The 13,424-nt window shown below is 34.1% G+C and overlaps 1 protein-coding gene across 1 annotated transcript; it reads left to right on the top strand.

Moving 5' to 3' along the window:
* Window positions 1-2,748: 2,748 nt before the first annotated feature.
* On the top strand, window positions 2,749-11,425 carry LOC128992240 (UDP-sugar transporter UST74c). Its single transcript, XM_054415716.1, has 2 exons — window positions 2,749-2,944; window positions 6,473-11,425. The coding sequence occupies exon 2, from the start codon at window positions 6,614-6,616 to the stop codon at window positions 7,607-7,609; it is 996 nt and encodes a 331-aa protein (XP_054271691.1). The 5' UTR covers window positions 2,749-2,944; window positions 6,473-6,613; the 3' UTR covers window positions 7,610-11,425.
* The last annotated feature ends 1,999 nt before the right edge of the window (window positions 11,426-13,424 follow it).

Genomic DNA, 13,424 nt, shown 5'->3' with positions numbered 1-13,424 from the left:
CGGCTTGAATACTTCCTTCAACACTTCCTACGTCACAGACCTGTTTCCCTCCCTTCTCATAGCATTTTAGGATTTGAAATACCTAAATCTAATCGTCATAAACAGTTCCCACACTCCAGACAGCTTTCCGTGACTACTTCCTTCACCACTTCCTACATCGCGGACCTGTTTTCTTCCCTCCTCATAGCATTTTAGGATTGCATATACCTTAATCTAATCGTCATAAACAGTTCCCACACTCCGGACAGCTTGCCTTTACTACTTCCATCATCACTTCCTACGTCACGGACCTGTTTCCCTCCTTTCCCGTAGCATTTTATGATTGCAAATACCTTAATACAATCATCATAAACAGTTCCTACACTCCAGACAGCTCGCCTTGACTACTTCCTTCACTAACTCCTACGTCGCGGACCTGTTTCCCTCCCTTCCCATAGCATTTTATGATTGCAAGTACCTTAATCTAATCGTCATAAACAGGTCCCGCACTTCATACTGCTTGCCTTTACTACTTCCTTCATCACTTCCTACAATGTATCGAGCAATCTTCAGTATAATCTTTGCTCAATAGTAACAAGTGATGATTTCCCTTTTGTAATGTATTTGTAATTTGCTAGTATACTGTGGGTAATTGCCTTATAATGAACACATGCTACAACTTCAAGTTTTTTGTTTACTTTTTCCTTGTTATTTAATTCAACCAACATTGTTACTTAGCAACCCATAAGACTAATGTTAAAAAAATGTGACTTTCAGTTTCGTTTTTCTACGTAATTAGATTTTTGTTGGCAGTTCTAACTGCATGAAACTCGTTTTTAGGCCAAAAATAAACTATTTACAAGATTTGAAGAAAATCGGCAGAGCCGTTTACGAGATCTTTCTGCAAGCAAGCAAGCATACATACAAGCAAACATTGCTCGTATTAGAGTATAGGATAGTTACTCCCACCGCTTACCCATAGTAAAGTTGTTGACAGGCTTATGGGAGGTTGTATGTGTCAGATTGCTGATACCATTTATTTTCTCAATTATTTAATGAGTTATGGCTTCATGAATATATTTTTTAAATATTCCTATGTAATTAATCTTTTTAAATTTTGTTTTCATAAACTTGTTTTTAAACTATTAAAATATATCCATGCACAAAATCTGCTTTATAGTATTAACAATGTGTCGTAAAAATGTCATTCATATAGCTTTAATAACTAAATAGTTATAAGAACTTATGTAAAAAATACCAGATTTTTACAAAGTTGTGAAAAACAGCGGACCATACCATTGTTATACTTACTGTAGTAACTATAGAAAGAGGTGCGCGCGATCCACTTCAAATATTTTTTCACCGTGATAAATTATACGTTATATTGTGTTTTTTTTTTTTTACCCTAAATAGAACATAACAATAGTAAAAATAAATATTCTTTTGCAAAATTGGTTATTTATAGTAGCAACTCCCCTTTTTCTTAACACCGATCGCCAGGAAAAAACTATAGGATGGAAACCATTTTATAGTGTTACCATTGTTACCAAGTTTCAATAACTTACGGTATTATAAAATTATAAGTTATCTTTTAATATTTTATGTTTGCTTTATTTACATTGATATTGTTGTTCTAAAAATCGTAATTATTGCTCAACAGTGACTACAACAACAACAAAATTAACAATATTAAGGAAAACATATAACAAGGTCACATGACAAGAATAATTAGTAGTTAGTTGTTCCCGGACTTTATCAGTCAAAGTTTCATGTCAATTGGGAAATTAAAGCAAACAGTGTTTAACGTGGTTTAACCATCGATATATTATGGGTTTAACTGTAGTAGTCTGGTGGCTATCCATTGTAGACCGACGACTTACAGTGTAATTAGTGAAAAGGTGGATTTTAATTTCTTAAATGTCATTGTTTCTGTATAGGATATAGATGAAATATTTTTAAAATCTCCATACAAATCTTAAATATGTGTATCAACAGAGCTCAAAAACTATTAACACATTTCATATAGTGTGCGATCAACTGATCAATCGAGCTAAGCCAAAGCTAGACTTTACTACTGTATCTTTGTTACAACAATAGTGTCGTCAGCGTCAGCTGTTTGCTATACATCACTTCAAGACTGTTTTTTCGGAATGGGCACACGGGAGGGACTAAGGCTATAGGTGTAGTGACGTCATATCTCTAGTGGCTAATAACTTCTCTTGAGGCGACACGATTACCGTAACGAAACGATGTGATTTCAGCGGCGTTCGTGGCATATTTGGCAGCGTTACGGATTGGGGTTCAGAAGGTCCTGGGTTCGAATCCCGCTGGCAGCACCAACTTTTTGTCAACAAATTTTTCATATCAGCAAGTTTGGTCGGTTAGGTTAGGTTATGACAGTTTAATTTTATAATACTAAATTTTTAAATTAATTTTATAATTAATTAAAAATTATAAGTAATCATTAATTAGATTTTTATCTTATATAGTTTTTTATATTATGAGCAAGTCTGGTTGGTTAGGTTATGTTATGACAGTTTAATTTTAAAAATTAAAAATTTATTTTATAATCTTAAAACAATATTTTATAATTAAAAAGTTAATTTTATAACTAAAAATTTAAAAAAAATAATTTAAATTTTTTCAACTTAGTAGTTTAGCGGCGAACGCTGACACTACAAGATATGTTAGCCTTAGTCCCTCCCGTGTGCCCCACCGGTTTTTTTCACTGCCATTGCCATTTGTATTTGTTTGTTGTTTGTGATTGAAGTTAAAGTGACATTGAGGTTATGATGATCATTTTGATTAGTTAAATGCAATGATGAGCCAAGGAACAATTCAACTTATCTAGTGTTGCGTAGATCCATATCTTGTAGTATTCAATTTTAAACAGAACCATCTTTCTACTGTTTGTATTGTTTATAAAATATCTGCCTACAAGAAGGTATTCTGTCCAGGTTAATATGTGAGTATTAATCTTATAATACCATACTCAATACATTGTTAGTCTAGATGATTTATTAACCTAGTTTATCTCAATGTAAATTCTCCTATAACAATGTAAACTAATGCCTTGATTAAACCATCATTAACAACTTCTTAGACCTAGGTACTCTTCAAGATCAGATCCATAAGTACCTAGGCCTACCCTTAGGAGAAAAAAGATCTATTATTTCTAATGAAATAATCGATAAATTCATTCAGGTGTTTTTGGTCCACTTCTAAAGTCAGATTAGCCATATAGGCATATAATATATCTGGTTATCGTTGGATGATAATTTGTTACTGGTTACTGTATCTACCTTAAGCTGTGTCCACAATTGGCATACCTTCGCGACGAACAGTAACGTTTTTAGGCCGAACTAGGAAAAAATGTTTGCTGAAAATTATTTAAGGCTTTTTGACGGACAAAATATGGTTTTTGCTCTAAACTCAGTTTTTCAGGTTTTCCAGTGAAGATGGATGTGCGTAGGTGTCAGCTTTTTTTTGCTTGTACTGTTGTTTCCGCTGAATATTACATTACTAGATAACCTGTTAATCGAAATCGGCAAAACTGTAACTTGTAATAAAATCATGAAGAACAAAAAACATAAACAGCACAACCTCAATCATAGAGTCACTCTAAAGTAATTTCTATGACTGATTTTAGAAATGTGAAAATATGTGTATATAAAAGTAGGCCCTAAGCTTAATCTACAATAGGCCCTACAATATTTAAATATAGATCGGTTCTCATACTGCTTGTGTAATCTCTTATGTACTGTAGGCGGGTGTCCCTCTATGAGAACTTAGGCCTGGCACACACGGTCGATTTTTCTATCGGCTGATTAAAAAATCAGCCAAATATAAATCGCCCTTGATTTATGTCTAGGCGCACACATGGCGATTTTTTAGTCGAGAAATGGATTTTTTGAGTACGTTTAAGCTATCCTAAAATGGACTTTGTTGAATTAAACTGTGTTTGTGCTCTTCTAATTAGATCAAAGAAAAAAAGAAGATAATTTAAATATTGGGTTCATCCAAAAGTAAGTCAGAGTCTTTTAAATCGACAGTTTTATATAGGCTACATTACACTTTATGTGATGACAGTAAAAAGTTCTTTAATTACTATAGAATGTCTGTTGAAAGTTTCAGTTTTTATTATACCACAGCTGTGGCCTTTTTAGCAAAGAAAACAACACAACTCAAACTGTACGTTACAGATTTCCGGGCGACAATCGCCTCGCCTAGCCTACTAATCTGCAGCAAAACCCAGATTTTAAAATCGGCGCAGTTCTCGATCGCCTGTGTGCGCGCTTCCATTCTAATATTTGATGCACAGATCGGCCGATGAAATAATCATCTCAAAATAATCGCTCGTGTGCGCCTAGCCTTTGATGTTAACCACACACTGTAAAGTGAGCTTTTTTAGAATGTAGCAAGCTTAATCCCTCTCTTGACGCGAACCAGTACAACACGTACTATAGCATTGTTAAATTATTTGTACGATATGTTCTGTTTTAGGCGTGTTTAAATTAGGTGCCCCACCTGAAGTCTCCGGTTGGAAACATAAGAGTGGATTTAACGACGTATCTAGAACGGATTCACTATTAATTAAAAAAAAAACAAAAAAAAACAAAGATTTATTTGGTCAAGTGGTGCTCTGTTTTCAGCTTTAAAATAGCTGTGACATCTATGCTGGTAGCATTGTAGCAAGGGAAGTCACTTCTTTTGTCTCTTACTAGGTTAAGCACATAAAATCTAACTTGACTCCTCGGAGCTCTTGTCCCTAAAAATTTCTGCCACAGTTTTAAAAGATTGGGCAAATGGGTTGGCATTGTGACCCTATTTCCCGCATATTTTTTCATTGCATATTTTGTTTGAATTGTTTTGCATGCCCCGTTGGGTTTCAGTGCCAACGTCGTACTTATATATCTGTGCGTATCATGGCCTTCTTTAAGAATTAGATTACCTACTCGGTGGTCAAAAGTGTCATGGATCTTGAAATTGTAGATCCCCTGTGTGACCCTCTCGTCAGCTTCAGAGCTGACCATGGCAAAGGCGAAATTGAATTGACTAATTTTTTCCAGATAATTTCTGGATTCAAGCCTCACAGCCCTGTTTTCAGATTGGGAGTTTCCAATAAGTTCCTGAAAGTATGGTGAATTCCGCAAATGAGGTAAACGAACCTTCCATTTATGGCAACGAAGAGTAAAAACTTAACTGTCTCGGCCAGTCTTTTCTTTCTTAAAATGTAAACCACCGCAATGTAAGAATTTAACGTGCATTTGTCCGTACGATGGCGGTACGGTAGCGGTACTGCCACTCTGTATCCGTCAAATTGGGAGGTTGATGCAAGTGCTCACGTTTGCGTTCCCTCCAGCCACTCACAGTTCTTCGTCTTACTGGTGGTATTTAATTTTAAATTTACATAAAATACGAAAGTTAACCAATCAACAGAAAACACTACAAAGGAATTTTGATACACATTGTAAATTACATGATAATATAGTAATGTAACGGGTAACTGCACTGTGAATAATCACTTTCAAACATTTACTTAATCACACCGAACTGTAACCAAAACTACATGATAATTCAGTAAAATACAATCAATGTAAGGTAAATAAATTAAACTATTACAAACAATTTGTTGTCAGGTCTTGCTATAAAACTCTTTATTTATGAACCAGACTTAGTTAGCGGATGTTTTAATAAAATATAAAATTCCGGCTTTGCTCTGGAAGTAATAAGTCCTGCAGTCTGTGGTTAAACTTACTATTTTAAACATTGTCCATATGTTTAGTTGTAAACAAAGGGAATTGAGTTTGATGGTGTGATCTAATGTCAACAGATAGCGCCACCGTTCCCAAACTTTAGCCCTTAACTGTACTCAAGTTATGCCCTTTCTTAATTTTCTGAGACATATTTGCACATCTACATAAAAATACCTTTAATTTGACACCTCAAACAATAAAATCCGTCAAGCAGTTATCAAGTTACGACTGTGAAAAGAAAACTGCTTGCGTATTAATATATAGATTAGCTATCAACGATATCGTCGGTGATGGCAGAGACAGTTATTAAGAAGACGATATGAATATAGTGGGCAGTACTTCAGAGTGGACTTGGTAGCTGGTTGCATATTCTAGAACTGCACCCGGATGTCGAACTCTAAATTTGAATTTAGTCCTAAAAAAAATCTAATTTGAAGGAAATAATAAAATATGCCACTATTAAAATGATTCATCACTGAGTAGGCCTACATTATCATTACTAACCAAAAAAGTCGTTGCCAGAACTCTTCTGAATAAATATAAAAACAAAATGATCAAAACAAACCCAGATTTGAAAGTGACAAACAATAAGCAAACTTATCCTTATACGGCTTAGCTTACTGAAGACATTGACATAGAAAGACAAATTACAAAAATGTTGTGAGCGTTGTAGGATTTCATTTTCTAGTATTCCAGAAAATTCTCAATCTGATCATTGCATTAACTTTTTGTTTTAGGTAATCCGAGACTCAATTAAAACCCTTAACATCAAAGATGATGCAGTTGAAGAATTTGTGTCCATTGCTATACAATAATAATATGCAAAAGAATGCTGGCTTTTGAAAACATCCCATTAGTGTGAGCTTCGGCCGACAGAGATGGCTGATAAAGATCAACCTTTACTGGGGACCTCTGCGCCTGTCTACTCTAACATCATGAAGATCTGGACAGCGTTCTTTTACGCCTGTTCCTCTCTACTGATCACTATAGTAAACAAGACAGTTCTAACCACTTACGAGTTCCCGAGCTTCAACATTTTAGCAATGGGACAGTTAGTGGCTACAGTAGTTATTTTATTTCTCGGAAAACAATTTAGTGTGATTAAATTCCCGGATTTCAATTCGAGGACAGTTTCAGAAATCTCTCCGTTACCTTTCATTTACCTTGGAAACATGGTGTTTGGCCTGGGTGGGACCAAGGAACTCAGTCTCCCAATGTTCACAATGTTGAGAAGATTCGCCATCTTGATGACAATGATTGCAGAGTTCTACGTTCTCAATATCCGCCCAAAACTATCAGTGAAGATCTCAGTCGCTCTTATGGTACTGGGAGCTATGATAGCTGCTGGAAACGATCTCGGCTTCAATTTCCAAGGTTACAGTTTTGTTCTGATTAACGATTTTCTAACTGCAGCAAACTCTGTTTACACTAAGAAGAAGCTCAATACGCAAAAAGAAATGGGTAAGTACGGTTTGATGTTTTACTGTGCACTGTTAATGCTCCCTGTATCTTTTCTACTTAACTTTGGAATGGGAGAAATGCAGCGTGTTTATGAGTACGAGTACTGGACGGATACAATGTTTATCATACAGTTTGTATTGTCGTGTACGATGGGTTTTGTGTTAAACTACAGTGTCATGTTGTGTACCCAGTACAATTCTGCATTGACGACTACGATTATGGGATGTTTGAAAAATATACTTGTAACCTACTTAGGAATGTTTATCGGCGGGGATTACAGGTACAGTCTTACCAACTTTGTAGGTATCAACTTATCTATAATCGGTAGCTTACTCTACACCTACGTCACTTTCAGACCCCCTCCTAAGTCTGTTCCCCCGGACCCAGTTCAAGTCCTTACACACGGAAAATGACAAAACTAGAACTATTTTGTATAATTTATACAGTAAAAATTTTAGTATCTAAAATTTAACCTCTTATGAAGTGTGATAGTCTTTTAATTTATTTAAACAAATCTGGACAAAATAATTTTACTCTCCTAATGAGCAATAAGTGTGTAAATGTTAAGTGTAATTAAATAACTAGATTAACTACAGAATAATGTACTAAAATGCTGAGACTCAAATGGTGATTTTAAAACCAAAGTGTAAACACGTCAACTACCTAGCCATAAACTTGAAAGTCATTTGAATTAATTAGTCAACAGTTTGTCATAGAAGTTTCAACCTAATCATGAAAAAAAAAACACTAAGGATCTTTTAAATAAAATTAATTTTCCCTACCATTCAAAAATAATGTTTTAAGGTTTAGGCCTAGTTATTTACTTAATCATTCTGTACATATTGATTACATATTTAAATACTTTACATTAAAGCCAATGATCAATAATTCTGTAAATTATGCCTGCCTAATTTAGAGCTTTACCAATTATTTATTCATAATGTTCCTTATGTTTTCTAAACTGTATGTTCCATAAGTTATCAAACTACTTAAATTTAACTTGCTAGTCTCTGAAAAATGTTGCTATTGGTTATCCCGACAAATAATATTTCCTGGGATTAACCGACACTTGTGAAGTCAGGAGTCCTCATCCTGGGTATGCCCTTGAACATTCAAGGTCAATCCGATGACCTAATTGTGACCTTCACTTGTGGCATCATCAAAACATGACTACACACACCATGAACTCTGAAAATTAGGTCATACTTTGGCTATGGAATGCCGTATTCCACTTTCATGTTATAAGCTAATAGAATATGAAATTATTGTAGATAAATTGAGCTACCAGCATAGTCTGCTGATGGTGCTGAATTTTGTTAAATACACTTACTTGTAAACCGAGCCAAAATTATATGAGCATCTTTTATAATACATCTCTTTAACAGAAATGACAACTAAGAGAGAAAATATAATTTTAGACAGTTAACTCTGTGAGATTCTTTTTTAATCGGCTCCAGCTGGTCCATATAGATGGGATGTCTTCTTTAATGTCTAAAGATCAATGGGTATAGGCCTACTTACCTATTATGCTTGGGACAAGTATATATTTGCATGTTATCTGTTTACATAAGCGTTTTCGATGTTATAATGTTTTAAATTTATAAATCTGTACATATCTATTTGACAAGAATATTTATGTATGATTCTTAAATTTTAGGTGCCAAAATAATTTTTGAGAAAGTGTCCAAGTCACCAATTTTATTTTTTCTAAAAAGCGTTTAAGTGTTGTACCGCTTTTACTCAAGTTTTTCAAATTTTTTAAAATTATCTACAGAAAACTTTTTTATTTCAAATGAACATTTATAACTTAAATTGAATGAAAAGCTTGACGTTACTATAAATGTACAGGTTCTTAAGTTTTAATACAGGTATTTTCATTGCTAAATTTCTATCAAATCGTAAGCTGTTGAAATCAGCTTTTAGCAGATTATTTAATAATAATGGGACAAGTTGTTGTTATAAACATGAGTTGATAAAACCAAAAGAAAGATAGTAGGCCTAGTTTAAACTGTCAGTTCAAGAAAAGATATCAATCCAGGTCAGTGTTTGATAAAAATTATAAATGGATAACATCTTGCTTTTTATAATTTATATTTGAATTGTTGTCACTTAAATACCTGACTGATATTGAAAAGGCTAATTGATTATGCTTAGGCTACTGAAATATATGTTAAGTGTTGGCCTGCCTAAACTTTCAAATGATTTTGAGCAGGTACCTTGTTGGTCTCCATTTGTTATGATAAAATGTTGAAAATATTCTCTTATTGCTTGAAAGTTTGTTTTATTTCTGTACAAACATACTCAAGCAATTGCTCTACAATATATTAGGCCTAATGTTTTGTAAAAGCCTTTTTTGATCAATTTAAAAGACAATTTAATGCATTGTTAAGATCTGCATTTTTAGTTTGCATGGTAAGTTCCTTACTGTGATAAAAATGTATTTTAAGTATACAGATCAAACATTTAACTTAGTTCTACAGCTTTGTAAGTTTAAAAATCTACTTTTGAAACATCGGCTATCTACTATAGGTAGTCATTATTTGTTAAGACTGTCAATCTTACTTAGCCTAGAAGAAAAGTTAATTTTTAATGAGACATTTTTATATTATAAAGGTATTAAAGGATAAATGTGAGTTGTTGGGGAAATAAACCTCGTATTCCTTCAAATTATTTTATGTTTCTAACTTTATGATGGGATGGCCTCTGGATCGTCTCCAAAACGCTCCATGGTTCCTTTAAAATTAATTTTGGAACATAAAATTACTTGAGCTTTAGATTATTTTGCAATTCAATTGACTACAGACAGTTAACTATTTTAATAGCCATTTCTTGATAGGATTCTTTGCATTTCTGCAAATTCTTATTTTCCTAATAATCACACTTTTGTTATCGTACACTGTTTTAGTTTTAAGACATTCATTTTGTGCCAAAGATAAATTGAAGATTATTTAAGTTTGTTATTTTTGAACAAACATTGGAGAAATGGTTGCTGTATGTGGTTAAAGTAGCACCTGGGATTACTCTTGTGGCCGAGTCTAGTATTTTCAGTTCCGTTAATCATACAGGTACAGCAGTATATGTCCGTTTGGAACATACTTTAACTCTTTAACTCCCAGCAATTATTCATATTAACTACGCTTATTTTTTCCTGAGCTCATACAAATATAGAAATCCAAATTTATTTTGTGCTAATCTTTGTCATGGAAAAGTTTACATAGTTTGTAAAGGAACGGTCCAAACCCTGGTCTTGTCAGATATGTCGACCTTTGAGATGGCAATATAGCATCATTAATTGACATCCTAATATTGAGTGGCATCTGGGTCCTTATTAAACTAGTTATTGGGTGGCGAACACATAGTAAGGATAAGTAGCTGAGTGGTTACGATTGCCATACAATCAGGAGGTTGCCGGTCCGATCCTGAGAAAAGCCAGGTGTTTGTTGACGGTTTGGAACTGGACCCTGCTTCCTAAACGATATGGAATTCATACAGTCACACAGGGCTGTGCTGGGAGTGAAAGCTCGTTTGTTGATCAGACTTAACTATCTACCGTACTACTAACACTTGTGAACCCAGAAACAGTGTTCTCTTATATTCTAGTAAAAAACTTATAAAATTTGAAATAGACTCAATTTTTTTAACTTCTGAGAATCGCAATGAACATATTGACATGTGACTCTTAGAGTGTACATACTAATTTGCTTAGGATAAACACAAGCTTTGCCAGCTCGTTAAACTCAATGATTGGCGTTTTCAATGCCCGTAGAGGTTATTTAACAAATCTACGCCATTAACACAATTTGCCAGACAGGAACTACAATGGAAAATCATTTGCATTACTACGTTCAATATCTCCTCTAATCACCTCTAATCTCATACAACTCATTGAAAGAAAATGTTTGAATAAAATTGTATTACTCCGTGCCACAGAAGTAACTCATAGCTGCACCACTCAGAGCAATGAAACAAATATCAAAATTATTACAACTTGTGATGTAATCCAACGAAAACTTGTATTCAATGTTGGATGTTTTGAAACCTTTTAATGTTATTTGTAAATGTTGTAAGTAGCACAAAGCGAGGTGCTAACAATATTTCTACCTTGTTTGTTCAATTAAGAGTATTTTATGTTGAACAAAATCTTGAGACTGTGTTTGGAAGTGTAACACAGATTTTGACATTTTGTTGATTTCATTGTATTGTTATTTAGATTAAATTGAAATGAGTAATTGTGTGTTTTCTCTCTACACCCTGTTCTATCTCAAATTGTGTAATAACAGTCATAAAGTGACTCACTGACTCCATTCATTGTACTTGTACATTTATGAATAAAGGAGATTTTGATTTGATTTGATAAATGACAATGATTATCAGCTTTACAGTGCCTAAATATAAATTTACATAGAAATCCATATTCTTTATATACACTCAGATAACCCTAAGAAGGCACTTCACCGATGGTTTGGGAAAGCTGTACCATCATACTAAAAGTGAATGTTTGGTCAAGAGCCAATACTATACCACTCACCTGGCACTAAACGACTTACTGGGACCTTGTACATAGGAAGTTACTGTTAGGGATGTGAGGAGGGTAAGTCTCAGGTATCTGGCAATTCGGTGCCAAAAACTATGTTTTTGGAAAGGCATTAATTTCCGATATAATCTATCCTTTCCACTATCGTCCCGTACGGGGCATTAGGGTTGTTTGACTGTACTTGTCTCTATGGATTCATGTAGATCGACTTGCAGCAGGAGAGAGCTATGTGGTCATAGTGTTGCCTTGTAATCAGATAGTTGTCAGTTAAATCCTGAGAAAGTTTTCTTTTCCCCACATCTTTTTTAATAAATTGTCATGGCTAAATAACCACCTGATCATAAACAATAACTTTCAACCCTTTAATACCAGAATATACTTTCCTCATACTGCAGCAAAAACAGCCGTTTTTAATGCATGCTTTGCGGGTCTGAAATAGTATATTTTTTGAAATAGTATATGAATAGTGGTAATAGGGTATAGTGTGGTGAAAAATAGCGTTCGTACCACGGACCGAAATGGTTTTGCAGCTCTCGATCGATTTAAGTTCTCGACTTCGTCTCGAACTTAAAAACTATCTCGAGCCGACAAAACCTCATTTTCGGCCCTAGGTACGAACGCTATTTTTCACCACACTATACCCTATTACCACTATTCACCACTATAATAATGCACACTGATAGTCAACACAACTACAACTTTAAGGTTAAGTGAAGAAATAATTTGAGGAATCAGCAAAAATAAAAATACCCCCGCCGCAGCAAACCTGCAGACTAAGCGAATTTCCATTTGACTGATTGGATTTACACTGAAATGTATACTTAAAAATATATCATTTATTCCCTATTTAAATAGAATTAGTTTAACAAGTACTTAGGTTTGCTGCATCAGGGAGGGTAAAACTGTTCTTTTTTTGTAAAATGTTAATAGTTAGTAAGAAATAGATGCATTTTCCAAATTTGATCAAAATATGTTAATAAACAAGCAAACTACAACAGTTTACTTATTCTCCATAAGAATAACATTGGAATTTTAAATTTACAATTTTTTTTGAATTTTCTCCATAACCATTAGGCGCATAATAACGCTTCAATATACTAAATTATTTGTTTTTTTAAGCTCTACAAAATGGTTTGAAAAGAAATTGCTAAATTTTATGTTTTTTGGGTAAAAAATAGGAAAACCCTATTTTTACCCCATAAAACCCCCCGTAAACCCCCGTTCCCATGGTCCGATCATGCTGGATCGCGAACTCGTTCGAATAAACGTAGGTTTACACGTTTGTACCAAATTTCATCAAAATCGGATCATTTTTGCTCGAGTTATAGTGCTAACGGACACATATATATATATATATATATAAATATATAAATATATAAATATATAAATATATATATATATATGAATTTGAACGGATGGTGTTTTTGGCCTCTAGGGACCTCAAAACGAAAAAAAAAATCGGTCCCGCGTCCAGGTCTTACCATGAGTACTACGGTAATAGCTTATTCCCTATATGGGAAATTCGCTAATAAATAGTTGCTAGGCAATGGTGACAATAACACAATTCTATTGCAATGCTATGGATTTTTATTGTGTATTTAAAATGCATTCATGTTGTAAGTAAGCGGACAGCTGATTTTGCGGCCCCGGGCTGTAAAAACCTGCTCGGTCCCCAAATTACGATGACAGCTGGC

Source organism: Macrosteles quadrilineatus, unplaced genomic scaffold (assembly GCF_028750875.1).
Source record: "Macrosteles quadrilineatus isolate MER2022 unplaced genomic scaffold, UCM_ALF_1.0 Scaffold_4__1_contigs__length_99947679, whole genome shotgun sequence".
In the NCBI taxonomy this organism is placed as follows: domain Eukaryota; kingdom Metazoa; phylum Arthropoda; class Insecta; order Hemiptera; family Cicadellidae; genus Macrosteles; species Macrosteles quadrilineatus.
Note: the sequence above shows the minus strand (reverse complement) of the source record. Positions and strands in the feature narration are given on the sequence as shown.

Bases quoted from the DNA above. Each gene is read 5' to 3' on its own strand.
- LOC128992240 (XM_054415716.1), top strand. From the start codon at position 6,614: ATGGCTGATAAAGATCAACCTTTACTGGGGACCTCTGCGCCTGTCTAC.